Below are 15739 nucleotides of genomic sequence, written 5' to 3' on the forward strand. Positions count from 1 at the left end.
TCCAGGCAGAATAAACTGATTCTGATTTTGAAAAGACAAACGACTGATGCTGGCGAGTAAACGTTGCATCTCAATGTCGACCCCCTTTGTTCAGACATCCTGAATGAGCTGCTCCAGCGGGAGAATCGCGTTCTCCACTTCTGGACCATGAGGAAACGACGCCTTGACCAGTGCCAGCAGTATGTTGTGTTTGAACGCAGCGCCAAGCAGGTATACACACACACACACACACACACACACATACACACACACACACACACATATATATATATATATATATAAATACCATCTCATATGAACACGCACACACATTTCTCTCTCTCTCTGTTCACATATCATCACGTGTGTTGCGTTCAGGCTCTGGAGTGGATCCACGACACTGGGGAGTTCTACCTGTCCACACACACCTCCACTGGCTCCAGTATCCACCACACCCAGGAGCTTCTGAAGGAGCACGAAGACTTCCACATCACTGCCAAGGTCTCTCTCTCTCCTGCTCTCGCTCTTTCTCGACATGCCAATTTTGAAAGATATCCATTTATAATTACATTAAAGATATACTAAAATAATCATTATATTTGTCTCTAGTTGCCAGAGTTTATATGCTTTTCAAATCAAATTTGCCTTATTTACATGACAAATTCTTACGTTGCCAAAGCATAACAATAACAGTATTACATGTAAACATATAATGAGGTAATGATATAAATGGATAAATATAATAATAGTAATAACCAGACAATTCCTGCAGAAATTGTGGAGAGTGACTGAGAAAGTTACTGAACATTTTGATGTATCATTTGTCCAAATCGAGTAAGAATTGAGAAAGTTCCTGCCACTTCCTGTCTGTCAGCCCACCTGGCCCCTCTTCCTCCTGTTCACCCCCGTCAGTCACCAAGCACATCCACCCAAACCACCCTCCATTCACCCCAAAGGCTCTTTTAACAATCAAGCATATCAGTAAATGTATATACATATAGATTATTATAAACATGTTATTATTGTGAATGATTTTGTTATTATTATTATTGTTATTTTATTATGCAGCAAGAAGTGGATTAATAGTTTGATATACCATTTGTCCAAATCAAGTAAGAATTGAGCATTACAGCCATTTTCTGTTAATCCGCAGTTATGCACACAGCACCTGTGTCGTTTGGGACAGAGAATAGAGAATACTGGACATGCCTCAAGTCTTATTAACACAATAATAATGTTATTTTCATATTAACTAACACGTATTACAAGCACCTTAAAAGTAAAGCGTCACCCAAAAATTTGTATTGTTGATGTCAACAATTCCCATCCTTGATATCAATATTTCAGGTTTTGATATCAAAAGATGCAATTTAATTATTGAGATCAAGAAGTACATTTTTGATGTCATCAATGTGTTTGTTTGTTTTTTTTATATCAAAGATTAGATTTACAACTAGCTGAGTCAGCTTGCCATATTCATGAACAGTTAGATATAGCATTTATCCAGTTTTAGTAAGAATTGAGTGTGTATAAGAGACACCTACCTGCAAACAAATCCCCATATCTTAAAAAGTACGTGCTAGCCACTGGATTTTTTATTTGTATGTGAACAAAAATCCCTGCATTTTGATGCATAATTTATGTATGTGCGTGTGCGCATCAAATGACAGTAAGTCAGTGTGCCTTAGACACCGCTCACTTAACGATCTCAATGAAAAGACACGTGCGAAATACACATTGATTAAATTAGAATTGAGATTAGAATTGAAATTAAAATTAAAAAAAAAAAAAAAAAAAAAAATCTGTTCCACACTGTCTATGCGGTTTACAGACTACAGACCTCTTTGATGCAAATACAATTAGACAATGAAATGAAAATCTGTGATGATAATGAAATGGAAACCCCCCCCCCCCCAGCAAACCAAAGAGCGTGTGAAGCTGCTGATCCAGCTCGCCGACGGCTTCTGCGACAAGGGCCACAGCCACGCCGTGGAGATCAAGAAGTGGGTGACAGCCGTGGACAAGCGCTACCGCGACTTCTCCCTGCGCATGGACAAGTACCGCGCCAGCCTGGAGAAGGCACTGGGCATCTCCTCCGACTCCAACAAGGCCGTACGTGTCTAAAGAATGTTTATATATATATATATATATATATATAGGCGCAGCCATCGTCAAATCACATTTCCTTTCTGAGAAAAGTCGTAGCAATATGGCTTCTGTCCCATAGCGCATGAATGCATTTCTATTTCTGTTCTGTGCTTTTTAAAGTTAGTTACTTATGACTCTTAACTCTTAATTCATGGGTTAATTTCTCCACTGCAACCTGTCTCGACAGAGGTGTGAACCACAGGTGCATTTATTTCCTTCTTTGTCCGTCTCTCAGAGTAAGGATCTCCAGCTGGACATCATCCCGGCCACGGCTCCGGGGACGGAGGTCAAGCTGAGGGACGCCGCCCACGAGCTCAACGAGGAGAAACGCAAGTCGGCCCGCAGGAAGGAGTACGTCAGCCATTTTCCTTTTTAATTATTTTTTTTGCCTCCTTTTTGACGACTCGTTTGAAGGCTCTTTTATTTGGAAAATGTTGCTCTCAGAAGCTCCCTTTTGCACAAATATGCTTTTCAGCCATTATGTATAAATGCATCAGTTTTAACTTCTGATTTGTTGATTCCAGAAAGTTCCACCACATGCAAACAACATCCAACCTCCATTAGAGTCCATGTGAATCAACATATAATCAGGGTTCTCGTCAGGTCCTTGAAGTGCTTTGAGTGCTTGAATTATTTCCTCATAAATATAAGTACTGGAATACCCTGTTTGTGCTGAAGTGCTTGAAAAGTCCTTGGGAAAAAAACGCGACCATTGAAAACCTGTGATTTCCCCTGATTTTGTTATTCAAATCCTAACATAATAAAAAAAATAAAAATCCAGAATCCATTCTACGACATAGATTATGCCAGTGAAATGTACATTTACTCCAGCAGGGTTGTAAATAGACACTTATTATAGTGACAATGAGATTAATATATTATATATATATATATTTATAAAATAGACAATGACACTTGGATTATATTTTAAATAATAAAGATCACATTGATTTTTCTTTTGCGTGATGTGCTTGAAATTGGACAAAATAGTGTTTAAAAAAGTACTTGAAGGTCCTTATATTTTGTAATGCCAGATTGAGCCCTGTATAATACTTGAGTCAAGAGAAGCACGCCGCACCGTTTTTCTAAATGCGAAACACAAATCACACAGTGCGGTTCGGGTAGTTGGAGTTATGAACGTGTCTTGGGGCCCGTAATGCTTTTATTATTCATCAAGCAGAAATGGATGTGGCAGAGTGGCTGAAAGGAATCTCATCAGTGTCTAGATAAATCAGAACTCGATGAAGAGCGGCGGTGTTGATGGATGCGTGATGGTGGCACGATAGATAGTAGTGTGTTAATGTGGGTGTGCGTGTGTGTGTGTGTATGCGTGTGTGTGTGGGTGCGCACGCAGGTTCATCATGGCAGAGCTGATTCAGACAGAGAAGGCCTACGTGCGCGACCTGCGGGAGTGCATGGATGTAAGTCGTCGCAATTGATTTATCATTATGTCAAACTGGTGTGATTTATGAACTGGATTCAAGGAAACGTTTTGGAAAAGTGTAAAAGAAATAAAAAAAATTTAAAAACCCAATTCCTCCACAGACTTACCTGTGGGAGATGACCAGCGGCGTGGAGGAGATCCCCCCGGGCATTGTCAACAAGGAGCACATCATCTTCGGCAACATGCAGGACCTCTACGAGTTCCACCACAAGTGAGAAGAGAATATACAATTTCAGGATTTATTTTCAGATTTGTGTCTTTCTACATGGAAATGTCAAAAACGTTTGTTCCCTTTCGTAGCATCTTCCTCAAAGAGCTGGAGAAGTACGAGCAGTTACCGGAGGACGTGGGCCACTGCTTCGTGACGTGGGTGAGTGACAATGTTTGGTTAAAAAAAACGAAAACATCTTGAACAAATCACGTTATAAGTTTATCCCTCTTAATGAAATAACTTGTTACATAATGAGGTGGTTATTGTTTGTAGAGGGTTTGCAACTTTTTGTGATGCGTGTGTCGTAATTTAACGCATTGTGTGATCACGCACCAAAATTGCTGTGTTCCTTTATATCAAGTACCCAAGTCAATTTCAGTCAAAGGAAAACACAGACATAGAAACATAACCAAATCTGAATGTGATGCAACTCCCATGTTATTGTTTTGGTGGTCTCGGTACACTTTTGTAATCCAAATTAGAATATAGGACCTAAAACTTGTAACATGCGGGACAAAGGGCAGTAGTGTGACGTATCGGAGCACTCGAGAGGCCGAGCGAGAGATTACCGTCCGCCCTTGTTTCTCCTGCAGGCCGATAAGTTCCAGATGTATGTGAACTACTGTAAGAACAAACCGGACTCCACCCAGCTCATCCTGGAGCATGCGGGGCCCTACTTTGACGTGAGTGTCGTCCTCGCCGATCGGCACCAAATCAAATTCACATCCAGTCGCACACCCAGTAAAGCACTTCACCCCATCAAAATCTCTCTCTCTCTCTCTCTCTCTCTCTCTCTCTCTCTGTGCGTTGCAGGAGATCCAGCAGAGACACAGACTGGCCAACTCCATCTCCTCCTACCTGATCAAGCCCGTGCAGAGGATCACCAAGTACCAGCTCTTGCTGAAGGTAGCCTGCCGACATCCAGCAACGCCACTGGGTACAGGGGTTGCTGTGGTTACCCTCTCCATGGTTCCCATCTTCACTGTGTGTGTGTGTGTGTGTGTGTGTGTGTGTGTGTGTGTGTGTGTGTGTGTGTGTGTGTGTGTGTGTGTGTGTGTGTGTGTGTGTGTGTGTGTGTGTGTGTGTGTGTGTGTGTGTGTAGGAGCTGTTGACGTGCTGTGAGGAAGGAAAGGGAGAGATCAAGGACGGCCTGGAGGTGATGCTCAGCGTTCCCAAGAGAGCCAATGATGCCATGCACCTCTCCATGCTGGAGGGTGAGAGCCACACGCAATAAACACTCACACCGAAATACCCATGCACATTCAACTGATCGGTCGGCCATTTTTTCCCATTTATCTTCAGTTTCACCAACCAAATTGGTTCCCATCCTTCAGAATTGTTCATAGCACAACCTCACTGAACGCTTTATCACTGAGAAACCTGCAGCCTCTTACTGTGCTTCAATGCGGTCCAATGGGCCAAACGTTTAAGCCTGCCCTGGGTAGATCTCTGATTCCTCAAGGCCTTCATTTCCGTCATCTACGATCCCCTTCTCTCAGGCTTCGACGAGAACATAGAGTCCCAAGGAGAGCTGATCCTTCAGGACTCCTTCCAGGTCTGGGACCCCAAGACTCTGATCCGCAAGGGCCGGGAGCGCCACCTCTTCCTCTTCGAGATGTCGTTGGTCTTCAGCAAGGAGGTGAAGGACTCCAATGGCAGGAGCAAGTACATCTACAAGAGCAAGCTGTTTGTAAGTCATTTTTTTGTGTGGTTTATTGCTGCTAAGAAGACAAGAAATAAATTATATTATAGGCAGTTTTATTTTAAAAGCTAGATTTTCAGTGATGTAATTTGCAATTTAGTTTGATTTTATGAAGCTCAACTGGGTTTTTTTTCGCTTGGGTTTTAAAATGTGTGATATTGTGATATGATTAATATACATATGATAATACATAATATACACAATATATGAATAAGACCCAACTCTTAACTGGGTTTTCTTTTTGTTACAAATAAATAGGTGTTCAGTATTCAAATCATAGCATAGTATACAAAAAATTCCAGAATCACTTTAGCAACATAGATTATGCCAGGGAAATGTACATTTAATCCAACATGGTTGACAATAGACACTTATAGACACAAATAGACACTATAAAAGATCACAATGAGATTAATAATATATATACATACAGTATAATATATATATATATATATATATATATGAAAAATAGACAATGAAATAAAGATTATGTTCCATTTTAATTAATAAAAAAATCACATTGAAATTGATTATATTTGTTTTGCGCCCAAAAAATAGGTACATGAAAGTCCTTGAATTTAATTTTGTAATGCCAGAATGAACCCTCCTTTTAAGGCTCCATTGATAATAAGCAATGCAGTTTTCTAAGCCTTTTCCTTTTTCCGTCTCACCCCATCCAGACGTCAGAGTTGGGGGTGACGGAGCACGTGGAGGGTGACCCCTGTAAGTTTGCTCTCTGGGTGGGTCGCACCCCGACCTCCGACAACAAGATTGTGCTCAAGGTAGGACTTGCCCTCTATCGGTCTCTCTCTTTTCTTCTGAAATCATTTTCCTCTGTCTCAGCACTCTTCCTAGACTCTTCTGCTGTGTTTAAATGCATGAGATGGCTTCAAGATGGACAATCTCAGCTTTTTGTAGATGCGAGTTCCTCCGTGCTCTTCTCCTCCTTCTCTCTGTCCTGCCTCTCTTTCTGCGACAGCCTGTTTGTTGATTTGTTTTTCTGTTAGTTTAGTCTCTGCCAATGCAGATGCATCTGCTTGTGTGTGTGTGTGTGTGTGTGTGTGTGTGTGTGTGTGTGTGTGTGTGTGTGTGTGTGTGTGTGTGTGTGTGTGTGTGTGTGTGTGTGTGTGTGTGTGTGTGTGTGTGTGTGTGTGTGTGTGTGTGTGTGTGTGTGTATCTGGGGCTGATTCTTCCCTCTCGCTCTCTATTTGTCGATGTTTGTATCTCTGATTCTCTCTGTGGGTTAACATGCTTCCACCAACCCGACCGACACTGACCTGAGCTCTCGAACGCCCCCCCCCCCAACCTACACACACACTCATCTTTAGTTACAGATTTTAAAAGAAAATCGTAATGGAATGCAGGGAAAATGCCGCTTCCGAGATTAAGCTCATCATTTTTATTTCCTGCATCAGACAGAGGTCAGTGTTGGTGTCGGATGTTGGAAAAGCATGTTGCAAAATCCAAACACGTTTAACACACCGCATTATTCCACTTTGTGTCCACAACCAAACTAACCGCTGAGAAGCAGATGTGCTGCGTGCATTCGCCAATGGATTATTTTTCATTACTAACACACACACACACACACACATATACACACACACCATTTCCAATGCACTGTACATTTGATTGGGCAACTGACCCAAACTTATCAGTGTTGTATGTCTACCGTGTTCAACCATTTTTTTTTATTGTCTCCATAAAACAATGTCCTGTAAATAAAAAAATAAATAAAAAAGTAAACATTCTAAACCAAACAAGTAAAAACTCTTCTATTTTGTATTTTAACCAAAGCTAAGTCAGGGATGCAAACATGGAGCCATGGTGAGTACTCACTAACCCCCAACCAATACAGCCCTCAGTTAAAATGTCACCCAGTCTGAAGTTCCTCTACTCCATCATCTCTCATCTTATACAGCAACTTCTATCTTATATCTTATATCTAGAGTAAAAACTAGTCTTAATAGTGCCTTCTATTCATGGTCAATATTATCTTTCAGCCATCTAGGTTCTCCTTTTTTCCTTCCTCAATACATTTTAGATAAGAGAACAGGTGTGCGGAAGGGGGAACTTCAGACTTCAGACGATTCAGAGACATATTCATAGACTTAAATGACATAATCAGCTGACCCTTGACAAACCTGAGCCCTGCTCCTTTCTTGTTGCTCCCCCGGGCAGGCGTCCAACATCGAGAACAAGCAGGACTGGATCAAGCACATTCGGGAGGTGATTCAGGAGCGTACCATCCACCTGCGGGGGGCGCTCAAGGAGCCCATCCACATCCCCAAGACAACCACCACCAAGCACCACAAGGGCCGCAGGTAAACACACACACACACACACACACACTACAAACTACCCATGTTGTGGGGATATATAGTCTTATATACACACACACACACACACACACACACAAGTTATGGGGACGTAGTCTTATGTACTCACCATGTTATGGAGACATATATTCTCATGTGCACACACCCTGCTCATGTTGTGGGGACAGTTTTATATACACACCTACTGTACACATTTGTGGGGACACAGCATTAAAGATGAATCCAATATACATACACACTTTTAAAGAGTGATCACAATAATCAGAGGGCATTTTGCACAATATAGATCAATGTAAATATTTGCTAATATATTTAAAATCCCATGTTAAAAAAACACGTACTTGTAATGTTAAGTCTGCTAGTTAAAATATTTAATCATAAGATCCCTTCATCATAAGAACTTTTAGATCATATCTTCATTGTCTCTTATTTAAATGACAGCATAATGTGTTACAACTGTTCCTACAATAGCAGACCAGTGAAGACAATATTATTGACTTATTGGACAGCTCTACTGTGTGCATAGTTAATTTGCAATTCCCCTGCAGGGATGGAGAGGACCTTGACAGTCAGGGTGAAGGCAGCAGCCAACCGGACACCATCTCTCTGGCCTCACGCACCTCCCAGAACACACTAGACAGCGACAAGGTGAGCGCACTGAAACAAGGAGGCATTTTGAACTGATGAAGTTTTGAGATGGGATACGTTACCTGGGGCCAGTTTTTCGTTAATCTGCCGCACGCTTCCCAGCTCTCCGGCGGCTGCGAGCTGACCGTGGTAATCCACGACTTCATGGCGGGCAACAGCAACGAGCTGACGGTGCGGCGCGGCCAGACGGTGGAGGTGCTGGAGCGCTGCCACGACAAGCCCGACTGGTGCCTGGTCCGCACCACGGACCGCTCGCCGGCCCACGAGGGCCTGGTGCCCTGCGCCATGCTCTGCATCGCCCACTCCAGGTCGTCCATGGAGATGGAGGGCATCTTCAACCACAAAGGTAGGAGGCTGGAGGAGAGGTCGGAGGTGATATCTGATGAGAAATGCATGAAGGATAAACGGTGTATTTATGAAGCTTTTTAACTGTGGCATCTTTTGCCCTTTCTTCCCTCTGTTTTCTCAGACACTCTGTTGGTGTGCAGTAATGACTCCATCATGCCGGGATCGTCGGCCACTCTCCAACCGGGTCACGGCCTCCACTCCCACACCTCACCCGGGCCCAAACGGCCAGGTACACTCTTCCCGTCTCTTTGCATTTGAACAATATGCAAGCAGACAATCTTAATATATTTGACTTTTATACATTATTTTTCTATTTACTCTACTTACTCTACTGTACTTTGAGTACAGTTTATCAGTCTATAAGACGTAAGGTGAATTGTTCAAACCTCTTCACCAGTTATTATGTGATAATTCGAATATTAGACCTTTTTATTGCAAATGATTTCCAAATGTAAAACCTCTTGTCTGCAAGTTAATGCCATGGACACACTGCACGACTTTCAAAGTCCTCAGATCGTACTGTTCACACTACACAACTTTCTGTCTTGCGATGGGGAATCCTGCAGTCTTGTGGTTTCCCACTGCATGACTGACATTACAGGATCTTTCACCGGGAGGAATCCAGACGAGTCTTGTCAGGTTTCCAAATCATGTTTTGTCACGAAAACGCACCCGAGAAGCGACGCCTGAATTGACGCGATACCCTGCACGAATAAAAGTGTAATTTAAATAAGAAATATGTTAAAAACCTAGAGAAGAAAGGTAAAATAGGTATGTGGTGCCTTTCTGGTTGCTGCTCTCCCCCCCCCCATGTAGTCTGAACTCGGCATTACTCAGAAAATATTGTATTCACAAAAGTCTATTAACATTGCCTTCAATATCGACCTTTCCATTCGATCATTATCATTGTCAATGTGACTGATTGCCTGCAGTACTACTATGCACCGCTGGGTGGCAGTCCCTTCCTGCAATCAGCTGAAGTGTTTAAGCTTGTTTTGTTGGTGTTTTTTTCTGTTTCCTTATCATTTTCCTCGGCCGCAGGTAACACCCTGCGCAAGTGGCTGACCAGCCCTGTGAGGAGGCTGAGCAGCGGCAAGGCGGACGGCCACGTCAAGAAACTGGCGCACAAGCACAAGAAGAGCCGTGAGGTGAGGAAGAGCGGCGAGGCCGGCACACTGGGCTCCCAAAAGGACTCCGACGACAGCGCCGCCACGCCCCAGGACGAGACAGCCGAGGAGGTGGCCGACGATTTGACGTCTTCGAGCCTCGGTTGACCTCTGTTCAGAAAAGACCCATGAATTCCCGAGTTCCAACTTGCTGTGTGTGTTTTCAGAGGGTGCGTAACGAGGGCCTGTCCAGCGGCACCCTGTCCAAGTCCAGCTCATCGGGTATGCAGAGCTGCGGCGAGGAGGAGGGCGAGGAGGGGCCCGACTCGGTGCCACTGCCCCCGCCCATGGCCATCCAGCAGCACAGCCTGCTGCAGCCCGACTCCCAGGATGACAAGGTAGGAGTGCGGGCAGGAAAGACGAGGGTGACAGGCAGGGGGGTGTGTTAGGGATGGGGGTTTGGAGAATGATTGGGGCGATAGATTTCTCAGATGATATGTTTTGGGGACAGAATATCTAAGATTTGAGTTTGGTCATCAGAAGAACCATTAGGCCTCTCCAAATAGGAGGTTGTGACATTAAATTGCAATACTCAAGAATCGCAACTAATATAAAATCGGCAGCTAAATATCACAACGGTATCCAATCAGGAGGTCCCTTTGATCAACCTCGGACCCATCCAACCATGTTAGCATGGAAAATGAGCCAGAGCCATTCACTTCCAAAAAAAGTAAATCACTTGGAACGAATTCAGATCACTGGTATGTATCATGTTCCCTTAGATTCGACCGCCGGGTGACCGAATGATGATCATAGTCAACACTGCATGACTAAATGCAAGTTATATTCCATGAAGTGATGCATGTGAAAGTAGTTTGAACCCCACAGAGCGGGTTGGCAAACATCAAACTCTTAATTCTCATTAAAAGCAACTACTTTTACTTCTTACTAATTCAATCCTTCGTAGCGTCCCTCTCTTGCCTAAAAGGACATTTCTCAGGGTCTGGTAGTAAAGTCTCTCCTCTGTTCTTTCTGAAATACTTGAGGTTAACCCAAGTCACCTTCTCCCCCCTTCCTTCGAGCAAAAGGCTCCTCTGACACTAATTTCTGTTTCTCTTCTTTTGTTTTTATTGTTTTGTTCTTTTTGTTTTCTGGTTGTATCGTTTCGCTGTTTGTTTTCACGCTGTAGCATTACCTTGATTTATGTCCTGTCTTTGCTTTGTCTCAGTTTCCATACCTCTCCATCTGAAATGGTCCCACTCTCCGTCCCTCTGTTTTTACCCCCCTCGGTCACTTCTTTCATGACTTCAATACTTTCTTTTTTTTTTTGTTGCCCGCCCCCCGCCGCCCTCCCCCCTCCCCCGCCAGCCCTCAAATTCCCCCACTTCTCTCTCGGTGCTCGTCAGCTTCCGTCGCTGATTTTCAAAGCCGATTTTTGGTCATAACTAGGGGCACTCGAATCAAATCTTGAACTCAGTCATTCGGGACTGTTCTAGACTCAACTCCACTTGTCTCTCTGTGTCCTTTCTTCTATCCAGTTTTTCAAAATCTCCCCCCTGATGAATGGATTTTGCGTTTATTTCCTCAGTATTTTCAGTCAGCAACTTCCTCCTCCCTTTTCTTTTACTTTTTTGTAGTTCTTTGGAGATTTTGCATTTTCAGCCTTTCACAGCCCTTGGAATCGGTAATTGCATGATTTAAGAAAAACAACAAAAAAAAAAAAAAAACACAAAGAGAAGTTGGACATCTTGTGTGGTGCGTTCTTCCACTTCCTGTTTTTTTTCTGGATTCTGGAGGTTATGGAAGCCGGCCGGTCAGATCCCCTCAACCAGCCAGACTCCCTCAACGACCCTTTTTCTCCCCCCACGAGATGCTACCTCCCGCACTTAGCCCCTCCCTCTTCATCCGTGCGTACCCCTCACACCCCCACCCGTCCTCCACCCTCACCCCCCTACCCTCTGTGCGTCGATCTCATTACCCCATGCGAGCAATTGGCATCAAAACCCTGGCGCGGCTAGAAGGGCACACAGGCCCCCCACCCAGAAAACCCAATTTGGGGGGAAAAGTCTCGAAGCGCAGCACAGCAAGGGTGAGAGTCTCCTGAAATACACCTCTTTCATTCTCTCCGTTCACATCTTTTTATTTTTATTTTTTACCTTTTTTTTTTTTTTTTTTTTGGGGGGGGGGGGGGGGGGGGGTTAAAATGGCATTCATCCTCACTTAAAAGAAGAAGATGTTTTTTTTGTTTTTTGAGTCATTATTTCAGACATCCTTCACCACCCCGCCCCCTGTTGGACACTTTAGCCTTTTTTTCATGACTTTTTAACAGTTCGCCCCTCCACCTCCACCCTCATGGGTTTTGGCCTTTTCATTGAAAATTTTTAAAATTTCATTAACTTTTTTTTTTTTTTCTCACTTTGTCGGAAGACTTAACCCCTGGCATCGGGATTTCATTGGCGAGATGCATCTCTGCAAATCTTTCTCGCACTTTAAACACTCACTGCTTTGAATTCCAACCACATTTTTGATAAAGATCTTGGCATCCTACTGAGCGACACATTTTCTGTGATGTCAAGCGATCCAAATGGCAAAAATTCTAAACACTCTTAACTTAAATTTTAAACACTCTAACTTAATCTGCTACTGTAATAATATAAATATTTTTCTAAAGTTTAGCTTAAAAGAAACAGATTGACACTTCTAGCCATTACATGGCAGCCCTGCCAAGAAATCAACTTACGTCAAGCTATTGCACTACATGGACATTATGCTAAAATATTAACTGAATTAAATGTAAGTCAGTTAAAGGCACATATGACCAATCATGTCAAAAGAAGTCGCAACCTGAACCGCCGTCATTTAAAAAAGCCCCTTGTGACTCTTTTAAGGTTCATTTAGTTTTAAATGTTGAGTATTTGACCATTTCTTTTGGGTGTATCATGGAGTAGTACGGAGCAGTCTTCACGCTACGTCCTGTGAGACCGGACACTAATGTTGGAAAAGGGAAGCTGCGTTCATCCCCTTAACAAAAGAAAACACCGTGTGGAGCGCAGGGTTCTAACGTGTCTCTCTCCCTTGTTTCTTCACTGTGTCCAGACCTCTTCTCGTCTGTCTGTCCGTCCGTCCAGCTCAGAGACTCCCAGCGCGGCCGAGTTGGTGAGCGCCATTGAGGAGCTGGTCAAAAGCAAGATGGTAGGACAACAGCTGCGGAAGGCTTTCGGCCTTTTTTCTTTGGCCAATTTGGCAGCGTTCTTCGTATTTTCTTTTTAATTTTCCTTTATTATTGTTTTGGATCGCGCATCGCTACTTTTATAGTTACAATTCGCATCTAGGTCCATAAGCTAAATAACACTCTTTCTCCTCAGGTTGCGTATATAGAAATTTTGATTTATTTCAAACCTTTTTCAGTACATTTTAATTATAAACAAAATATAAAATATCAATCTTAGGAATGTCCCTTGACCACGTGTGCCCAGACGGTTGAGAATGTCAGATGAAAGACAACAAATTCGGTTAGAATTTTCCTTGGACACCAGCACAAACAACCAGACAAGTTTAAGTTTTTTTGTTTTTTTATTATTATTGCTGCCAAGGTTGGAGCTGGTCACGGTCTGTTTCTTCTTCGTCTCTCCTCCTCAGGCTCTGGAGGACAGGCCGAGCTCTCTGTCCGTGGAGCAGGGGGACAGCAGCTCTCCCTCCTTCAACCCCTCCGACAACTCCCTGCTCTCCTCCTCCTCCCCCATCGACGAGGTGGACGAACGCAAGAGCGGCAGCCTCAAGAAGAGACAGTACGCCCCGCCCTCCCTTGTCAAGCTCTCACGCTCTTCTCTCCTTTAATGTGTTTTTTTTTTTTAAACATCTATTTTGTTTCCCTGTTCTATTGACGTGGCCCCGTGCTGTTTTTGTGTTGCTGTAGTAACATTCTGCTGGAGCTGGTGGAGACGGAGAGGGAGTACGTCAAAGACCTCGGCCTCCTGGTGGAGGTGAGTCAGCGTCGACATGTTATTGTTATGTTCTTTGCATGTATGATTTTTATTTGACTTTTTCTGCAATTAAAACTTTTGGTTTGAAAACTTTTTAAACTAGAGAAGCAGCGATTTGTAGCGATTTGTCTCTTTTGGCCACTTGCCGGCATCAAGTATTAATACAAGTAGCTCTAACGATACCGATTTTGAAGACACTTTGTGATGTTATTTTTTATTCGTTGTGGGGTGAAACATTTTAGAAATTCATGTGTACTCTGGGGAAAATACCTGAGCCAAATGCCTAAATGTGCTTGGTCCACAGGGCTACATGAGCAGGATGAAGGAGGAAGGAGTCCCAGACGACATGAAGGGCAAAGACAAGATCGTCTTCGGCAACATCCATCAGATCTACGACTGGCACAAAGAGTAGGCAACACACACACACACAGTGTTGGATTTTTTCCTCCGTGGCATTTCACTGATGCCTCATTGCTCTCTCTCTGCCTGCATCAGTTTCTTCCTGGGCGAGTTAGAGAAGTGTTTGGAGGATCCTGACAGACTCGGGCCGCTCTTCGTCAAACAGGTAACTCAGACCCCCTGAGGTAACCACATAAAACAATATGCAATAATAATAATAATAAAGTAATAGAATAAAAGCAAAAAAACCTTGACAACATTTAATTACATTTTTATTATAATTAACTTTTAATTTATTATTTATTATATTTATTATAGTTAAATAATAAATACATTTATTATAATTTTAATAAACCTTAAAATGACTATATGAATTTGCTCAAAGAATTATTGCCAGATGTAACCTTTTTTTGCATATGTGACACAACAGGAGCGGAGGCTCAACATGTATGTGGTGTACTGCCAGAACAAGCCCAAGTCGGAGCACATCGTGTCGGAGTACATCGACACGTACTTTGAGGTATGGCCCTCCCCGTTCAGACTCCGCTGGTCCTGCTCTGGCTGGTGTCCTCTAACCCCTCCCCCCCGGTGCCCCCCGCAGGACCTGAAGCAGCGTCTCGGCCACCGACGGCAGATCGCTGACCTCCTTATCAAGCCCGTCCAGAGGATCATGAAGTACCAGCTCCTGCTCAAGGTCGGTCTAGTCAAGTTTAGATACACTCTTAGAGGGTCTCCTAAGTCTTCAGTTATTCATTGCATTCAAAACAAAATTGTGTTATATAGGCCTGTTACGATAACTAATTTTGTTGGACGATATATTACCCCAGAAATAAGTGCGATAAACAATATTGTCATTTTAAGACCATGTTTTGCCAATGATAATATAATAGCATAGTAATGCAAGTCCACACTTTCAAATAGCAATCAACTTTTAAAGAACTTTTTAAGAATATTCAGACATTCTAATGTGAAAAAAATTTAAGTATCCAAAATAAATAAAACATTGATAAAATAAAAACACACAACCAGACAATAAATAATATGGATTCTTGCTCTCGTGTGTGTGTGTGTGTGTGTGTGTGTGTGTGTGTGTGTGTGTGTGTGTGTGTGTGTGTGTGTGTGTGTGTGTGTGTGTGTGTGTGTGTGTGTGTGTGTGTGTGTGTGAGCGCGTGTGTGTGTGAGCGCGTGTGTGTGTGAGCGCGTGTGTGTGTGAGCGCGTGTGTGTGTGAGCGCGTGTGTGTGTGAGCGCGTGTGTGAGCGCGTGTGTGTGTTAGCGCGCGTGTGTGTGTGTGTGTGAGCGCGTGCGTGTGTGGGCGTGCGCGCTGCTTGAGCCCGGCTTCCGGTGAAACACCGACACAACAGACGAGAGGAAAGAAGCAGCGTGACCAGAAATTACAGCAAGACGTGTCTCAGCATCGTTATATTTCTGTTC

The 15739-nt window shown here is 43.3% G+C and overlaps 1 protein-coding gene across 1 annotated transcript in view; it reads left to right on the forward strand.

Moving 5' to 3' along the window:
* LOC307236675 (triple functional domain protein) overlaps positions 1-15739 on the forward strand; it is a gene marked incomplete at both ends in the record, with an annotated part of 73198 nt that overhangs the window by 48597 nt on the left and 8862 nt on the right. Inside the window, 26 exons of the mRNA XM_080009158.1 lie at positions 95-210; positions 358-480; positions 1897-2091; positions 2363-2478; positions 3482-3548; positions 3673-3782; positions 3872-3941; positions 4376-4465; positions 4596-4688; positions 4885-4996; positions 5282-5472; positions 6165-6266; positions 7282-7311; positions 7666-7808; positions 8372-8471; positions 8574-8817; positions 8941-9048; positions 9861-10057; positions 10153-10323; positions 13022-13117; positions 13565-13713; positions 13842-13908; positions 14213-14316; positions 14404-14473; positions 14738-14827; positions 14909-15001. Coding sequence (XP_079865284.1) covers positions 95-210; positions 358-480; positions 1897-2091; positions 2363-2478; positions 3482-3548; positions 3673-3782; positions 3872-3941; positions 4376-4465; positions 4596-4688; positions 4885-4996; positions 5282-5472; positions 6165-6266; positions 7282-7311; positions 7666-7808; positions 8372-8471; positions 8574-8817; positions 8941-9048; positions 9861-10057; positions 10153-10323; positions 13022-13117; positions 13565-13713; positions 13842-13908; positions 14213-14316; positions 14404-14473; positions 14738-14827; positions 14909-15001 — 3047 coding nt within the window. The remainder of the gene's footprint in view (positions 1-94; positions 211-357; positions 481-1896; positions 2092-2362; positions 2479-3481; positions 3549-3672; positions 3783-3871; positions 3942-4375; positions 4466-4595; positions 4689-4884; positions 4997-5281; positions 5473-6164; positions 6267-7281; positions 7312-7665; positions 7809-8371; positions 8472-8573; positions 8818-8940; positions 9049-9860; positions 10058-10152; positions 10324-13021; positions 13118-13564; positions 13714-13841; positions 13909-14212; positions 14317-14403; positions 14474-14737; positions 14828-14908; positions 15002-15739) is intronic.

Source organism: Zeus faber (assembly GCF_960531495.2).
Source record: "Zeus faber genome assembly, chromosome: 1".
In the NCBI taxonomy this organism is placed as follows: Eukaryota; Metazoa; Chordata; class Actinopteri; order Zeiformes; family Zeidae; genus Zeus; species Zeus faber.